This window comes from Rattus rattus, chromosome 12 (genome assembly GCF_011064425.1).
Source record: "Rattus rattus isolate New Zealand chromosome 12, Rrattus_CSIRO_v1, whole genome shotgun sequence".
NCBI classification, from domain to species: domain Eukaryota; kingdom Metazoa; phylum Chordata; class Mammalia; order Rodentia; family Muridae; genus Rattus; species Rattus rattus.
In genome coordinates, this window is record NC_046165.1 from 56,684,949 (window position 1) to 56,703,579 (window position 18,631).

At 44.7% G+C, this 18,631-nt stretch overlaps 1 protein-coding gene across 1 annotated transcript in view; it reads left to right on the forward strand.

Moving 5' to 3' along the window:
• Dock5 (dedicator of cytokinesis 5) overlaps positions 1-18,631 on the forward strand; it is a 179,610-nt gene that overhangs the window by 139,411 nt on the left and 21,568 nt on the right. The window contains 11 exon segments of the mRNA XM_032918230.1: positions 247-325; positions 2,035-2,135; positions 4,519-4,577; positions 4,963-5,117; positions 6,398-6,483; positions 9,003-9,162; positions 9,988-10,028; positions 10,682-10,772; positions 13,215-13,334; positions 15,858-15,947; positions 17,554-17,658. Coding sequence (XP_032774121.1) covers positions 247-325; positions 2,035-2,135; positions 4,519-4,577; positions 4,963-5,117; positions 6,398-6,483; positions 9,003-9,162; positions 9,988-10,028; positions 10,682-10,772; positions 13,215-13,334; positions 15,858-15,947; positions 17,554-17,658 — 1,087 coding nt within the window.

Consider the following 18,631-nt stretch of genomic DNA (forward strand, 5'->3'; position numbering starts at 1 on the left):
TCAAGAGGGATTCCATGAGAATGCTGGCCTCTGAGGGTAGGCGTCATAGCCAAGTGTAGACTTGGGGTCAGAAAGACTGGTCTTGCAGTCTCCGCTTCATCTTCAGTCCCCAAGATCTGAGAGAATGTGCATTTATATTGTCTTTCCCAGCCATGCCCGAAGTGCTTGACTTTGTGTCCAGAGTGTGTAGGGAAACATGTCCAGAGGAATGGGGTTGCCTTCCTTATCTGTTATTTCCTCCCCCAGAGTTTTCCTCCGTGCTATTAATCAGTTTGCTGAAGTTCTCACCAAAAGCTTCATGGACCAGACAAGCTTTGAACTTCAGGTAAGCATTCACCCACATGGAAGGCCTTCGGTTAGAGCAAGAGGCTGTGTCAGCTGAGAAAGCACCATTTCAGATTTTATCACTGCAACTAGCGAAGGGTTTCAGGAGCCTGCCAGTTCCCTAAAGCATACATTCCCAAAACGGAGTTCTCTGAACACATTAGATGGTTTGGTTTTCACTGTACAAAGGCAACATGTAAAAGAAAACACGAGGAACACTGTCACGGGAAGCACAGCTAAATGCAAGTGCTAATACAGTGGTCTCCCTAATCCTCGGATATTCAGTCCAGGAGCACCAGAGGACGCCTGAGTCTTCACCAGTGCTAAGCCTTCTCGTTACTATGTTCCTATGCATCAGACCCAAGGTGATGGTCAGTTTGTGCATTTGGCCACAACACTGACAATGAGCAGTCAACAGAATAACGGAAGGCAGTGTGAACTACAGTCAAGTAAGGTGCTAATGGTTTCAGACCACAGTGGACCAAAGGTCCTGAAGTTTCAGGAGACAAAGCTAGGGCTAAGGAAGCTTCTCTTGTCCTCGCCTTCAGGGGTAAGGCTTTGTGTTGATTCTCTCCACACAGACACGAATGTACACACAAGCAGTTTCATAAGCACACTGTCACTATCGTGTGGATACTTTTAAAACAGTCAAAGGCTGGGCGTGGTGGCATATATACTTTTAAGCCCAGCTCTGAGGAAGCAGAGTCAGGTGGATCTTTGAGTTTTAGACCAGTATGGTCTAACATAGTGAGTTCCAGGTCAGGCTGGGCTATAATGAGACCCTGCCTGCAAAAATTAAACAAAACAAACCCAGGTATGTGGTAGCTTCATCTTCACTTATTCCTTCATGTGACAAATGGAAAGATATTTATGTGTGCAGCCAGCAGGACCTAGTAAAGGTCCACTAGGTCCCAGCTCTTTGGGGGCTTTAAGTTTCAGGGACCATTTTCTTGTATGCTTGCTGTCTTTATCTCAAACATTTAAACCAGAGAGTCATGTAACTAGAGGAGGATATATAAACATATATATATATATGAATTGATAATTGTATATATATATGTATATATATATCATGCTATATAATATATCATGTACAAACTAAAGTAAAAAAGAACCCTGTAACTCTTTAATGATTCACTGGCCAACTTTCTTTACTTTTTCCACACCTCTGACCTCTTTTCAATGATGTTGAACATTTTCATAATACTTTTAATGGCTGAATATGATTCATTGTGCTGCTGGTCTCTGATATAGTGAATAAATTCTTTTTAAGAACATTCGGATTGTTTCTAATTTTTGTGACATTAAATAGCTGTGAGGGCCTTCTTTGGTTGAAATGTTTTTAACTAGCCACAGGGGGAAAAAATCAGGAAAGTATTTACCAGTTCAAAAGTTAGGAGAAACTGGAGGGCTCTTGATACACATTACCAAACCACCTGCTATAAATAGGTACATTTCTTGGCAGTCCTTCTCCTGTGCCCCCAGGGTAAAAAAAAAAATGTAAAGTTTGGGTTGTTTTTCTAAAGGTTAATATTAAGTCTCAAAACTTTCAGCAGTGAATAATTGAAACCCCCAGATAGCACAAGAAGTCCTGTGGGTTTTATTTGAGGTTTTTTACAGCGCAGTATGCCCCGCATGGGGGCGTTTTATCTGGATCCTCACTGGTGTTACTTTCTGTTTTGCCTCGCCCATTTCATGCATCCTGCAAAGCTCTGGAACAATTACTTCCATTTGGCTGTAGCTTTTCTCACCCATGAGTCCCTTCAGCTTGAAACTTTCTCGGAAGCCAAGCGCAACAAAATTGTGAAAAAGTAAGTATCCTTCAAAGATTCTGTGAGACATCTGCTTATGTTCAGCAATATGATGTTGTCATAGAAATTACAGGGACTTAGGGGCTGGAGAGATGGCTTAGTGGTTAAGAGCACTGACTGCTCTTTCAGTGGTTCTTAGTTCAATTCCCAGTAACCACATGGTGGCTTTTAACCACCTGTAATAGGAGTCAATGCCCTCTTCTGGATACTTTCACATATAAAGTTAAAAAAAGAAAAGAAAAACAAAAAAACCTGCCTTTAGAAATTACAGGAACTTGCCCATGTTGATGATGGTGTGTGTTTTATTTGTAATCCCTTGATAGACCTGAAGTTCCTCCAGGTTTTTACTGTTTTTCTTAAGGTACCTCCACCCCCTCCTTTGCCACACCATGCTATTGATGGAGTATGGGCCCTTGCCTGGGAGCTCCTGCCACCTGCTGTCAGTTCATTGAAATTGCAGGCATAGTGCCGCCTTAACTTTCTGCGAAGAAATGAGAAAACTCCAATATAACCTAAAGCTATCCTCGAGATTCATGGCTTAGAATTCAAAATAGAATTATATTCAGGAATGACATGTTTGGTTACACGTTTCACTGCATCCTCTCAGGTCTGGTTCAGAGTTCATTGAGAGCCTGGAAGCTCCAAGGCTGTGATTGTATAGAAGTCTGAATTTATTGAAGACTGAAATTTTAGCTATTTCTACTCGCGAAACAGGCAAATTAGTTAACCTTCCTCAGCCTGTGGTTCCACCCTAAAAACAAAACAAAACAAACAAACACCAAGAGTAATAATAACTAAGGATTAAGATTTAGAGACTGTTTTAGAAGATACAATGTTTGAAGATGCTTGTTTTGTAGATTTCCCTAATGGGTAAGTTATGAGAGATTTTAGGACCAGGTATGGACTGTGCCCTGTGTAAGTTTCCTCTTATATAGGACAGGGTTCTTACTATATAGCCCAGGCTACCCTCAAACTACTCATCTGCCTGCCTCAGTTTCTCCAGTGCTGGGACCATAGTCATACCCTGCCACAACCAGAAAACTGGTTTAAAAACTGTCTGCAGCTTATATTGTCCCAACTGAGAATGCATGGCCTAGACCATATGTGACCCATGAAGGGCACTCTGGTGAGACCTTACCTTAGCCAAGGCGTAAGTGCCCAGCCCAGCCCAGCCCATCAACTTCTGTCAGTCATGGTGCCTCATCTATTTCAGACCTCATGCATCTCCTCACTCAGCTGTCTGTCTCTTTGCCTCATGGAGACAGGATCCTCTTTCCCTCTAATGCACTGGGCAGACAGTTGACAACATCTTCTCAGTTCTCTTTCCACATTTGTCTTTAGTTCTTCCTATTCCAAAAGTCCCCCGTCCCCCATGTGGCTCACTTCTCTTTTGAAGTTTTCTCTGGGTGCTAGCCTTATCTTTTACAGATAAGCCTTACCCAGAGGGATGGAGACTATTCTATTTTTATTCTCTTCATTGTATACTTGCCCTTCCATGCCAGCAAACTCCGCATCTACCACCCAAACAGGCCAAAACACCTGGAAGGAAATGGCATCTTATGTAATGTATACAGACATTTTTCTCGTCATTATTTCCAGTGAATCTGACATAGCCTATATTTGTAAAACACTTATGTTGGATTTGGTATTTTCCTTCTTTTTTTTTTTAGGCTTACAGTTGTAGAATTTCATACATACATATAATATGTTTTGACCAGAGCCACCCCACTGTCTCCCTACCAATTCCTCCTATGTACCCCCACAATACACTTTCCCTCCTATCTTCATGTGCATGTTAAAACCTCCTGAGCCCACTTAGTTCTCCTTGTGGATGCATGTAGAGCCATCTCCTGGAAAGTGGTCATCATCACATTAGGGGTTAAATCCCTGAAGAAACATTACCCCTCTCCCAGCATCCATTAGCTGCCACTAGCCCTTCCTAGGGATGGTGGGACTTGGTGTTGATCCCCTCCTCCCATCTGGGCTGGCTCAGTCTTGTGTAGGTCTCCTGCACTCAGTTACAGTGGTTGTAAGGTCATGTGTCAATGGCCCTGTCACATCTGGAAAACACCCCTTCATGGCAGTTATCTACTGGGTCTTCTTTTTGATGCTGGGAATCAAACTCAAGACCTTACACATGGCAGGCAAATATTCTTCCATTAGGCAGCACCCCCAGGCTTTTGGGTTAGATACTCTGAGCCGTCAAAGAGATTGTTTGAAGGGAAGCTGTGCCTAGCTGATATGTAAAATCCCTAAGCATAAGGGACGTGAACTGATCTGGGGGTCTGAGGAGCTTGGAAACAGTCCCTGCCATGCTGAGGGACGACTATATTACACACAACTCATTGCACTCCAAATGCTGTTCTTATGATCTTTTTCTTAGATATGGGGACATGAGAAAGGAAATCGGATTTAGGATCCGCGACATGTGGTATAACCTGGGTGAGTGTCCAACCTTGAACAGGCCCCTCTGTGACTGCTTTATTTTTCATTTTTTTTGTTCTAAAGGAAAGATTTCTCAGCAGAGGTTATATTAAAAATACTCACCCTTGATGAATTCTTACTTTAATTCACATAGCCCTGATATTTGTCTGCATGTGTGTCCAGAAGTAGACTTGTGGGTTCCTTACCCTCTCACCTGTGGTATTGGCAATGAGCCCTCGGCTGTTGCACCAGCCACATGCTATCAGAATGGGGCGTTCTGTAATTGTTCTGTGATTGACATGGTGTGTCACGTGAACTTTCTCCTCTCTTCTGGGCCCTGTGGAGGAAGATTGGTCACGTGAGACTGAGAGTGATGGAGTATTCTAATATGCTTTCTTTCCAGGACCACACAAAATCAAATTCATCCCATCCATGGTGGGCCCCATCCTGGAAGTCACTTTAACCCCTGAAGTGGAGCTCCGTAAGGCCACCATCCCCATTTTCTTTGACATGATGCAGTGCGAGTTCAATTTGAGTGGAAATGGCAACTTCCACATGGTAAGGAGGGGCCGGCCCTGACCTCACTACCATGTGACAAGTAACCTTTTGCCACCATATCTCCCAATGAAGAGGCAGCGGCTTCAATGAAAAACACATTTTAAAATTTATTTTGTACATTTCATTGTGTAAAAAAAAAAAGTTAGACATATGATTGGGTCTTCTGGCCCAGAAGCTAGAAGATGAAAAGTTGGCCTGATACATCTGACTCCGGAACTGAGGGTGGAACCTGTGTGGCCAGCTGAGGGAAGGGTGATGCAGGCCCAGCTTCCGGGCATCCCTGCTTACCTTTGAGAGCTTTAGTTAGCCTGTGCTTTCTCTAGGCTTACCATATATGGCAGTAGTCAGAGAGGAACAGAAGGGGTGTGCTGAGTACAGACCGCAAAACATATTTATTACATTGGCTTACACAGCACAGGCTGGATAGTCCAACAATGGCTGTCTGAACTCCAGAGAAGCTAAGAATCCTTGGCTGCTCAGCCCCTAAGGCTAGGTGCCTCAGCACTCCTGATCTAGAGCCAAAGGCCTGGAGGATTCCTGAAGAGCCTCTGGTCTTCAGTCCAAGTTGGAAGGTCAAAGACACTGGGTCCCATATACAGCAAAGATGGTGGCACTGGCGGCGACAGTAGGAAGTGGTGACAGCGGTAGGGTAGATGCACTCACCAGAAGGGGCAACAGCAGGCAAACAGTACAGCGTTTCCCATCTGACTGCCTGACCACTCTTGGGGACAGTATTCCCCTCGTATACCTTTACAGACCTATCCAAATGAACAATGTGCAGGTTTCACATCTATAACATCTACAGATCTATTAGTATTGAAAGGAAGGCTTTGTAGCTATGATGTGGAGCAAAAATAATCCCATTACCAATACTCAGACAAGAAACAAGAATAAGATAGAAGCCCAGGATAGTGATGTATAGCTATAGTCCTAGTTCTTAAGAATCTGAGGCAGGAGAATTGTCATAAGTTTCTGGCCAGATAAGACTATGCAGTATCAAGTACAAAGGGGACAGTGGTTATGAATTTATTTTATATCCATAGTGGTAAATGAAATAAGCTTTCAGGACTGTTAAATGTAAAGTCAGGGACTAACCTGCTTTATGATTTTTTGATGCGTTGTGGAGCACTGTTGGCATGGGTGTTACAGATAACCCCATGCTCTTTGGGAACAGCTCGAAATCGGAAAGGGGTCGAGCCAGATCTGGAAACAATGGCCTCTGCTTACCGTGCACTCTTCTTAGGATCTGACATCCTCCTGTGAAATGTCTTCCGTTTCAGTTTGAGAATGAGTTGATCACAAAGCTGGATCAGGAAGTAGAAGGTGGCCGAGGAGATGAACAATACAAGGTTCTTCTGGAAAAGCTGTGAGTATCTCAGAACAGCACCTCAGGCCAGAGGTGGACAGAAGCAACTGTCCACCCAGCAGTGGGTTGGCAGGTTCAAAGTCACCAGTCACCAACTGGTCCTTGGTGGTGTGGATGGAATATACACAGCGGGTAGTGCTTAACCAATGGGAGTCCATGCTGGGGTTCTCTAACCAGCCTGGCCCTGGGGATCACAGCAGAGGGGAGCTAGGAGGTGACACACGCAGCAATGGCATCCTGCCTGGTGTCTTAATTATGAACTTGAGCAGAAGTGGGGCACCTCTAATTGTGGCTTCAAAGCAGCCGTTTAAAGGAAGTTAAGATTGACTTTAAACTTAAAAATACCTTGCATGCCATCAAAGAACTATGAGTACAGAAAAGTTGTCTCTCAGCCAGCTGGGGTGCTGCACTCCTTGAAGACAACATCTCTGAGGCCACAATGTCACTGCGTCTGCTGCCTCCCCTGCTCAGCCTCTGCACAATCCGTCCTTTCGTGCTGTCCACAGGGCTGTTGTGTGGTGCAAGTGTCCGGCTACTAGACTGGCAGGAATAAGTACAAACCGTCTTTTCACTGCGTTCTTGGATCTTGTCTTTGCAGCCAGTGAGTCCGTCTTTCAGATCAAGCATCCCACCCCACCTCCATCTGTAAGAGTAGTGTCTACTCTCTACTCCTGTTCTCAGGAGTAAGTGAGGCCAGCACAGTGTGGCTTGCAGAGTTCACACTCTAAAAGGTTGGACTACAGGTGGGCAGTGTGGCTCTGCCAGCCAGGGAACTTGACAGCCTGAACTCGATCCCTGAGGCCCACACAGTAGAAGGAGAAAACCAGCTCCTGAGGTCCTCTACACATGTGCTGCAACATGGACCTGTATCCACACACATACACAGGAGATGCTGTGCATTTTTTGTTGTTATTTTTAAGATTGACTGTTAATTATTTATTATCTTCTCATCCCATTGTGTAGATGGCTATTCACATTGGTTTCTCATGCTGTCTGAACTTTGACAACTGGCCACCTAGGTCACACATTGTGTCATGTAAACTGGTTATTCTCCTATTCTGGGGAAACTTTGTTGAACCAGTCTGAACGCAAATATAGAGTCCACAAACTTTGATCATATCTCTTAATGATATCCTGAGTAGGAGCCAAAACACTGAGCTCAAGAATTGAATGTCTTTGTTCTGTTTACAGATGGAATAAAGTGATCTTTCTATCCTTTTTCCGTGAGGTCTCATACCTTCAAACGCTCCTAGCTTATAGCTTTTGAAATCCTGGATTTGTCTGGAAGTTACACACAGATAGAAACAGATGTAAGATTTGGGGGTAGTTAGGCGTGGTGGAACCTGATCCCAGGACCCTGGAGACAGAGGTTAGAGAATCTCTATGAGTTCAGAGTCAGCCTGGTCTACATGGTGAGTTCTAGGCCAGCCAGTTCTGCAAAGTGTGACTCTTGCTTTTGAAAAGATCTGTTGACATATAGCTCATCAGTAGAACCCTCCCAACACACACACACACACACACACACAAAACACAACACAAGATAGAATACACATTAAAAAAAAATCCCACCTTCATGGAGAGATCTTACTTTGTTTCCCTTATTCTTTCTGGATCCTTGGCTCAGAAAAATATAACTACATCAATTCCAACACCTAAAAATACTCCTAGAATCTAGGCTAATTATTTTTCTTTAATATTTATTAGAGAGAGAGGAGAGAGAGAGAGAGAGAGAGAGAGAGAGAGAGAGAGAGAGAGAGAGAGAATATGGATGTGCTCATGAGTGCAGGTACCTTCTAAGGAGGGTATCAGATCCTCCAGAGCTGTAGTTACAAGAGGTTATGGGCTGCCCAACAGGGGTGCTGAAGAACCAAACTCAGGTTCTCTGCAAGAACAGTCTACACTCTTAACCACTGGGCCATCTCTCCAGTCCCATGTCTGGGTTGATTCTTTAGATGCATTACAATTTCTGAATTTTCTTTTAGTTACTGAAGAAGCTCCACAACTTTGCTCTCTATGTCCCCAAAAGGGGAGGGCTGGATCTGAGGTGTAGCTCCAGTCTGTCTCCCAGTTCTGCCTTTCTATCTGAAGACCTATCCAAATGTCTACTAAGTTCCTCTGGTCCTGTCTTCTACCTGGGATTTTTCCGACCATCTGTTCAATGCCAGGCCCTTGGAAGAACAAAGCCATATTGCTGAGGGGTGTATGAACACTGTAGGCAAGGGCTCTCATTTCTGCAATGTTCACTAAAGAAATTTTTGACTAGCTAGTGTTCAGAACAACATTGTGACCTGGAGTTCTAAACAATTGATGGGAATTGACTGTGTTCCCAAAAAAGAGTTGAACCTAAGAAAATAGTAGGTCTAATATGAGCCCTATTGAAATTCTGAGGGAGGGCACCTTGGGTTGCACAGGGGATGTCTATTATCTTTAGAGCCTCTTGTCGCTTGGACTTGGTTGGGGCTCACAGATGGTGCCACAGCAGCTAGGTGAGCCACAGAAATCTTCTCTCCCCACTCCAGACTCTTAGAGCATTGCCGGAAACATAAATACCTCTCGAGCTCTGGGGAAGTCTTTGCGCTTCTGGTAAGCAGCCTCCTAGAGAACTTGCTGGACTACAGAACCATCATCATGCACGATGAAAGCAAGGAGAACCGCATGAGCTGTACAGTAAACGTTCTGGTAAGGGCCTGGTTCCTGGGCTTGTGAGTGGGCTCAGCTCAGCCACCCCTGCTCCACCAACTCAGCTCTAAGTTGATAGCACAGATGCCCAGTCACCCTGGGGCAGGAGCTCATGCCCTACTCACAGATAGCAGGCACAGACTTTTAGGTACCTGGAAACAATGTTGACACTCTAGCCTTTCCCAGAGACTTCTTCAGCCTGGCTGTTGGTCTTACATGTACTTATTTTCCTGTTGTAATGGAGCACACAGAAACCTATGCCATGAAATAATTTAGTCTGTGCAGTTCTCCTGACAGTAAAACTCTAGTCTTCCCTCTTCTTGGAACCACAGACCTCCAAGGTTTAGGTTGCTATGTATGTATTCCTCTGCTTAATATAAACCCAGAGCATCCCATCTCCCTGGCTGCCAGAGTGTACCAGCTCGCTTCAGAATAAGACAAGCACCTGCTGCTCCCATAGAAAACCTCTTCCATTTCTCAGAAGTGTGGTCTTAATTTCTCTACTTCTTTATAGCCCATTGCTTCCTATACTTGTAAAGGAAATTCTTAAGGGAGACAGTGTCTTTTTGGAAAAGCAGCAGGTGGGGTAGAGAGTTGTTTCATGGTTTAGACTGTGTGCTGCTCTTCTAGAAGACACACGGCACGTGTCAGTTGGCTCACAACCTCCTGTAGATCCAGCTCCAGATGCCCTCTTCTGGCCTCTGATGGCAACTATGCTCGCACGCTCGAACACTTAAAGGAGCAGTCATGCTTTGGCTATTTTTGTGTCAAGTTCATCAACAGCCTTTAATTTATGTTGGTATTTTGTGACCTTCTTTTTGGCAGAATTTTTATAAAGAAAAGAAGCGAGAGGACATATACATACGGTAAGTGAAGGAAATGCCTTGGTTTTGCTATCCGTGTCATGGGTTTGCAGTATATTTTTAAATCAGAAAACACTGCCCGAAGAGCACCATTGCTGCCTAGATAGATTCCTGCAAATACAGGATGTGTGCAGTCTGCCTCAGGGGCTGAGCTCTCTAGACAGAGGCACAGACAAATATGGTTTGAGGGAGTGTATAATAGCATCAAGAGAGTCATCAGCATTTAAGGAGGGATAGAAGAGACTGAACTGGACAGAAAGGAGAAATAACCCCTTGGTTTGAGGGTCATGAGTCTCCGACCATGAAGTCAACTTGTTAATAGAATTTCTAAAGCTTTACCTCACATCCCAAAGAGGATCAATATAATAATAATAATAATAATAATAATAATAATAATAATAATAATGATGATGATGATGATGATGATGATGATAATAAAAATTAAGAACACAAAACAGAAGAGCTAAGAAAACCACAGGGCAGGAAGAGGTACCGTGTGCTAGAGAAATAGGAGGTGGTGAGTCTATTGCCTAAGAGAAGGGAGGTGTTCCTGTTAGAAACAGAAGGTTATGTGCAGGCTGCGGCCTAACTGGAGAATGCTGAGTACTGATTCATCTCCTTGGTGACAAAGGGCCTCTTCTCTCCTGTCTTATCAGGTATTTATACAAGCTTCGAGATTTGCACAGAGACTGTGAGAACTACACAGAAGCTGCCTACACACTCCTCTTACATGCGGAGCTTCTGCAGGTAAATGGGTCCTATGTAAAAGACCCACGGGGTATCCCACGTGTTCAGTCCTTTGGGTCTGAATTCCATCAACTTCATGATATGGGCCGGAAAGAAGCTTACTCAAGGGATATAGTGTGTCATCTAGGAATGCCTTCCTGTGTTCTGGATAAACAGGGTCACATTTCAGACCAAGACTGGGAAGATAATCGTTTGATGTTTAAAGCTCCTTGGAAAGCAGGGCACAACCCAGCAGCCTCTGTGAGGGTTGACATTCTAATTAGTTAAATAGATGTTCATTATGTGTAAAGAGACTAGTAAAATGGTAGAGAGGTGGGAGAAGGACTCGCCTATATAGCCCATCCATCCTCTCCAAATAAAATTATAGTGGGGCATGATATCAGTGCTTCTGCTTGTCCCAAATCCCAGGCAATTATTTGAAGCCCTGTCCTCTTTTGGATTCCTGCGTAAGCATCAATGACTGCCTCAACCTGTCCAAACCACAAGCCTTTGACCCCACTCTTTGCTCCTCCCCTTCTCTTTCTGATCTCCCCTTCTGCCCAGGGGCCTAGTCACATTCCGTCCTTCGCTTTTAGTTGCTGCCTTCCACTTCTCCGTGAATAGCATGTGCCCTAAATCTATCTTCTACTTAAAAAAAAAAAAAAAGCCCTTGCTGCCATCCGTGTCCAGGCCCCTGATTCTCCCCCTGAAGTACTATACTGGCCTCTCCCTAAACCTCTTGCTTTCATTCTTAAAACAGGTAGTTTATCTTGATTTGATTTGATTCTAAAAGTCTACCCGTGCATCATTCTCAGCAGCTAAACACTGGAGTTCCCCGAGAGGTTGGAATACTGAGGGGTTTTCTGCATCTGTACGGTTTGCTACCCATGGATATCAGAGAATGGTTCCCAGAGATAAGCCCTGTAGGTCTTTCTAGTTTTGCTGCCCAGAAAATTAAACTCTCAAGCTAGCCATGGTGGTGCAAACCTATAATTCTGGCACTTAGAAAGCTGAGAACGGGGGATGGTAAGTTCAGGGAGAGCCGTAATTCATAGGGAAATTACCAAAAATTTGAAAAGTGAAGAAAAAGAACATTAAGTTGTCCTGATATGGTGTAAGGTAAGAAGTGTGGATTCGGCTTTTCTTCCCAGCTAGCTACTCAGTAGAGACAGTATTTGTTAAATCTAATCTGAATTTCATCCACTGGCCTGAGATCCCAGCTTTATCTCTGTGCGGGAGGAGATTCTGTTCTAGTAATCTCCCTGCATGTGGACCTCTGTTCATGCACTAAGGCTACATTGTTGTTATGATCCATTCCGTACAGCATGTTATCTCAGGCATATTTACTCCTCATTGCCCCCATCCCCACCAGTACTGTTTCTCATTCCTTTGTATTTTTCCATCTGGGCCTTAGAATCCTGGAATTTCAAATAACTTGACCCTCAGGGTATAGGTCAGTAGTGGAGCACTCACTTGGCATGCTCGCACCCCTACTTTCAGGCCCAAGAAAGAAGGGGAGAAAGGAGAGGAAGGCAAGGAGGAGAGGGGAGGAGAAGGGAAGGAAGGGGAAAGGGAACTAGGAAATAAACTAACTTTGCAGGGCTTGCCAAGATAGACCTGTAATTCTAGTTGGTAGGGAGAAGGCCGAGGCTGGAGGATTCTGCCTTGAAGGCCAGCCTGAAAGACTTAGTGAGACCTCAAGTGTCAAAAAATTTAGAAATATATAAATAGGGCTGGGGTGCAGCTCAGTTGGAGTGCACATACCTAGCATGCATAAAACACCGGGTCCAATTCACACCACCACCAAAGAATGGCAGAGGGGCTTGGGGAGGGCTTTAGTAAGAACTTAAGTGCTTCTGAAATAGTGTTCCCCTCCCAAGGTATAGTGAGAGTTTCCCTTTTCTTGGGGCTACAGTTGTGCCTTTGAATGGTGGGGTGTTGTGTAATCCTGATGAGTTGTTTAACGGCTTTATTGTGATGGACAGTTGTTTCCGATGTCTTCTGTGTGGCTGTTGTCTTTGTAGCCAAGGTCCATCCTCAAACGTTTTTTATGCCTTGGCTTCTGAGTTCTCCAAGCTGGTTTTGCACTGAGCTACTGTGTACTATGGAGAAGGAACTGTCTGCAGACAGCCATAGTTGTAGCTGCTCCTCCATGGTTGTGGGCCTAGCGTGTTTCTCTCATCTGGTTATGTTCAGGATGCCTTCCATACAGAATTGCTCTGGGTTAGCAGCCTCACTCCATTCCTCCCTTGCTGAGGAACACTGCAGGTGCCTGGCCATTTGGCGTGACACTTGTTTCAGAGCGGAACTGACATATGGGCCTCCTCGAGTATGTAATTTTGTGTTTGGTAAATAACTTAAAACACAATATGGGTGAGTTGACGGCACCCAAGGAAGTAGATTCCTGACTTTTTTCGTCTGAAGTTTTGCCTCATTAATCCTGTATTCTTTTTCTCTTTGTAGTGGTCGGACAAGCCCTGTATGCCCCATTTGCTGCAGAGGGATAGTTACTATGTTTATACCCAGCAGGAGCTTAAAGAGAAACTATATCAAGAGATCATATCCTATTTTGATAAAGGCAAAGTGAGTAAGAAGGAGGGGATCTCATTTGTTGTTGTCTGGGTTTTGTTGTTGGTTTTTTGTTTTTGTTTTTTTACTACTAGAAAGAGAAAAATTTGAATTGAATACATTTCTAATTCTGAGTGCTAAGTCTGCACAGAGCACACAGGATAAGGGCACTGCCCCCAGCAAAATGACATAAGCTTAGGAGATGGTTCAGTGTATAAAGTGCTTGCTATGCAAGAATAAGGACCTGGGTTCTGATCCCCAGCATGTCCCCAGCAGGCCATGGGGACATGGCCCTGTAACCCCAGTATTGGGAGAAGGAGACAGCAAGTTTTCCAGGGCTTGCTGGTCAGCCAGGCTAGCCAAGATGGTGAACTTCAGGTTTACTAAAAGATCCTGTTTCAAAAAAAGATAAGGTAAAAGGGTAATTTTGGAGCTGGGCATGGTTGCACATGCCTTTAATCCTAGCACCTGGGAGGCAGAGGCAGGCTGATCTCTGACTTTTGAGGCCAGCCTGGTCTACAGACTGAATGAGTTCCAAGACCACCAGATCTACACAGAGAAACCTTATCTAAGACAAAACAAAAAAAGTGATTTTGGAAAGACATACTAACATTGCTCTCTGGCCTCCACACACATCTATACAGGCAGGCACACCCACGCAATACCAACATGTATGTATACATGTGTACACCACACATACACAAATACACACATGCACTTATGCCCATATATTTCACTCACATACAACACACAAACACACACACACATTTTTTTTTCCAAAACTGTACTCACTTATGATGGCAGCCGAAGTGTCAGGGGCTCCAAATCATTCACACTTCTAATGAACTGGCTAAAATTTTGAGTAGCCGAGGGTGTCCCCATCAGGGTTAATAACAGAATGCAGGAGATTGCTCTATCTAATTATTATAGTATTGTTGTAAAGGGTACAAATCGGGATCTGACGAACAGTGAAATACCCAAGGTGTGGTCTAGGGCAGTCTTAGAGGCCCAGTGTCCTCTACCTCTGTAGAATACTGAAGAGTCCACCAGCTGTGGTACTAAGTACCTACAATTCTGGCGATTCAAGGCAGGATGATTCCTTGAGCTCGGAAATTGAGATCAGCCTGGGGCAACATAGCAAATACACCCTTTAAAAAAATCCATGTATTTGAATTATACAGAATTTGTCATAACGTAGGCATGATTGAATTATTAACTACACAATTGAACTCAATCTCTAGCCCCCTTTGCCACTCTTAAATCAGGGCTGATAATATGTCATTCAAAATTACAACTCTATATCATGACTTTTGAGACAGAATTTTACTAAATTGCTCAGGTTGGCCTTGAATTTGTAATCTGACTGTTTCCACTTCCACAGTGCTAGAATTCCAGGGTGAGCAGTAGGGCTCACTTTACAGCTCCAACTCTTTAATCACATAGTCTTCCTGACTCTGCCAAGAGGGCATCTTCGAATTGCATTATCCCTATAAACTTGGGGGTGGGGTAGCCCTCTCCAGTCACCTCTTAGCATAGATTTTGGAGCCTACAGGGATGCACCAGGAATAAAGAATTCATTTCCTTGGTTAGAAGGGCTTGAGGCAGAAAAGACCACTTCTTTATTACATTCCATCATTGCCTCCTGAGCTTACTGTTAGTCCCTTGTTTATCAGAGAGAAGATAAACCATGAGATTAGCAGTCAGTGTCTCGGAGAGTGCCCATCTAAGAGACACATACCGAAATGGTGAGAGGACTCCATTTGGGCACTAGTGGACGAGCCTGGACACAGAACTATTGCACAGGGCTATACCCAATATTGACTCCTATTGGAAGAAGTTTCCTAAATTCCATACCACCTGCCATTTGGCCCCTTCCTGTCACTGCAAACAGCTCACCTGCATGAGTGTGTACACACCCAAACATCTACACCCACAGACACAGCCCAGAGTGGAGTCCCACACCAGCCACCTTAACTGACTAGCCACATTGGGATCCTAGGAATTCATTCATTCTCTCTCTCTCTCTTTCTCTCTCTCTCTCTCTCTCTCTCTTCTCCTAGCTCTCTTGGGATCTCTCTCTCTCTCTCTCTCTCTCTCTCTCTCTCTCTCCATTGGTTCGTGGCTCTTTAAACTCCAAACTGCTTCAGTGGAGATGCATGTTCTCCTGTTCTGGGAGATTATTCAGAGAAGCACCTCTTAACAACGTATCCAAGATGCACAGGTTGCCTAAAGAAAGCTTCAGATTTTGGAGCATTTTGGATGAAGGGACACCTAACCAGTAATGTCTATGGAAATTAACCCAAATCAAAAAAGAAAAAGAAAATCCAAATTGGAAACACCAGTAGTCCCGAGCATTTTGGAAAAGGACTATTCAACCTTTAGTATCCTTAAAACATCGGGAAAGAAAGGGTTAGTTGATTAAGCGGTATCACAAGTCAGGGTCCCTTTCGGATGCTCAGCCCACTGACCGCTTGGTCTCAGTTATTCTCTGGGGAGGTAGCAGCTGCCACATCTCACCCTGCTTTCCTTCTTCTGAAGATGTGGGAGAAAGCCATCAAGCTGAGCAAAGAGTTGGCGGAGACCTACGAGAGCAAAGTATTTGACTACGAGGGCCTAGGCAGTCTCTTGGTGAGCCTGGGTCAGCAGGGCTGCTGAAGTGGGCACTGCTGAGAACAGTTTGGTATACGGGTTGGAAAGAGAACCAAGGGTACTTTGCCTAGTAAGGTAAACCTTACTTTAAAATGGAAGATGTATAACCCCATAGAGACCATTGTTCTCTATGTGGTCCTCAAAGAAGTCCTCTGGGGAAGGTGGGAACACTGAGCCTGGGCGATCATGCCCCATCCTGGCTACCGTAGGACATTGTCTGTTCATTAAAATTCCCTTGTCTTGGGCCAGTGAGTTGCTTTGCTGCCAGGCCTGACAAGCTAAGTTCAGCCCCCACATTCCACATGTTAGAAGGAGAGAACACACTCCTACCATTGTTCTCAGACCATCGACTATGACACATGTGTGCTCACACTTAATAAAATATTATTTTACAATGAGAGGACAGCCTATCCTTGAGGCTGACTTTGCTTCCTACAAGAATACCACTGTGCCCAGCAGGACAAGCTGTGAATGTTTCTATCAGAATCTAAGTGGTCTTTGCCACCTTTTCTGGTGCCTGGAGCCTTCAGAGAAAAGCTCAGCAATGACAGTTCCCCAAGCCTGCGTATCAAGCCCAGCTACAGGCACAGTTCAACCCTCACAAACAAGCAGCACACACGCGCAACCACCCACATGCCCACTGCACAGCAGTGGCGAGAAACTTTACAGGTTAGGTTGTCACTGTCACAGACTGATCTTTTTCCTGAGGATCTATTTGTCAAGAGCTCTTAGTGAAAACTTAACTCATTGACTTTACCAGCTTCTGCCATTGAGAGACTGGAAATTAATTCACTCAATAGTTTCGTAAGCCAGCTTGAGTTAAGATGCTGGCCACCAGTCACCAAACTAAGAAAGCATGGTTCTGACAGACTGATGCCTAGAGCGGTCACAGAGTTCTTTCAACCGTGGTTGGGTTGGGTGTGATACAAGATGATAATCCCAGATGCTTGGGACATAGAGTTCCAAGTTCTGCCTGGCCTGCAGAGCAAGGTAAAGCAGCCTGAGAGGCTGTGTGAGGTCTTGGCTCATGCTTAGCATATACAAAGCCCTGGGTTCCACCCCTGCTTCCACATAGAACCAGGCGTCCTGGTGCATTTCTGTAACTCCAGAGGCACCTGGGTAGGTGAGGCGAGAGTATGAGGAGTTCACAGTCATCCTCAGCTACATGGAGAGTCAGAGGCTAGCCTGTGCTACTGTCTCAAAGAACCCATAGTAAAGCATTCAAAGAAGTGGAAGAAGATGGTAAAGAGCTGGTAGAACTTACTTTAGGGTCATCAGGGCCTGAGGGGGCCCTGCAAAATCACCTGCTCAGAACAGAAACTCTCAGCATTTACTTTCACATGCCTGGTTAAGTTTAGGTACCGGCTGTAGATCTCAAAAGTCCGAGGAGGGCTCTAAGGCACGTCCTGGACCAAAGTTCCAAACATAAGGTCCCGGAACACAGTCACCCTATGGCCTACAAGGTGGCCTCCAAAGACCTTCCATTTATCTGACACAGAGAATGGGCTGACCTTTTTCTTTTTTATTTCTTCCTCTGACAGCTTCCCAGTAACCTCCAAGTGAAATGTGTTATTTTGTTTTTCAGAAAAAAAGAGCCTTGTTTTACGAGAACATCATTAAGGCCATGAGGCCCCAGCCTGAATACTTTGCTGTGGGATACTACGGGCAGGGCTTCCCTTCCTTCCTGAGGGTGAGGAGCCTGGGGGTGGTCCCCAGAGCCATCAGGAGTGGGGTTTCGGGAAGAGGGGAGACTTATCTCTCTTCCAGATGGCGGGCAGCAGCTGCTGGCCTGTGTTCCCACTGTGGGAGGTCAGGTCAGGGAGAGAGACCTCTTCCTGAATGCTGGCCTCTCTACCCCATGCCTCTGACACCACTGGTATTCTGGCAGACCCTTTGTGCAATGGCTTCCCCAGGTGCAAAGAGAGAAGGGAAAACAGAATTGGCCCCATCCTCAGCCCAAACTTGGATGAGTGTGGATGGATGTGTTTTGTTAAGCTTATTTTATTTCCAGTCAGGGCCACTTTGAAATCAAATATCCCAAGAACAAGGCAGCAATCACTTCTCCAGAGTAAAAGCAGTTTTGTCATACCGACAGGGGTGAGAGAGCCCTCTCAAAAGTACGGACACTGGCACAGCGACTTTAGAAAGAACTCTTTCAGACCTGAGCCTTATTTAAATATATATTATCTCCCATACTCGTAATTTGAAAACCACAGAATGAGATGGGGATGTAGCTCAGTTGGTTCAGTGCTTGCCTAGCCTGCATGAAACACGGGGTTCCAGTCCCAGAATCACATGAATTGGGTGTGTTTGAATACGTCTCTCATCATAACACTCTCGGTGGACTCTCTAATCAGAAATTCAGGACTGTCCTCTGCCACATAGAGAGTTAGAGGTCAGCCTGGACTACTTGAGACTATGCTACCAAAACAAAACAAAACAAAACAACAATAAAAAAATAAAAACCGGGGTTGGGGATTTAGCTCAGTAGTAGAGCGCTTGCCTAGGAAGTGCAAGGCCCTGGGTTCGGTCCCCAGCTCCGAAAAAAAGAACCAAAAAAATAAAAAAATAAAAACCAATCACCACAAAAGAGAGCCAGTTCTATTCCTAACTGCTTACTGAGAAAGCAATGGAGCCGCATTCAGTGAGTTTCTGCTCGTTGT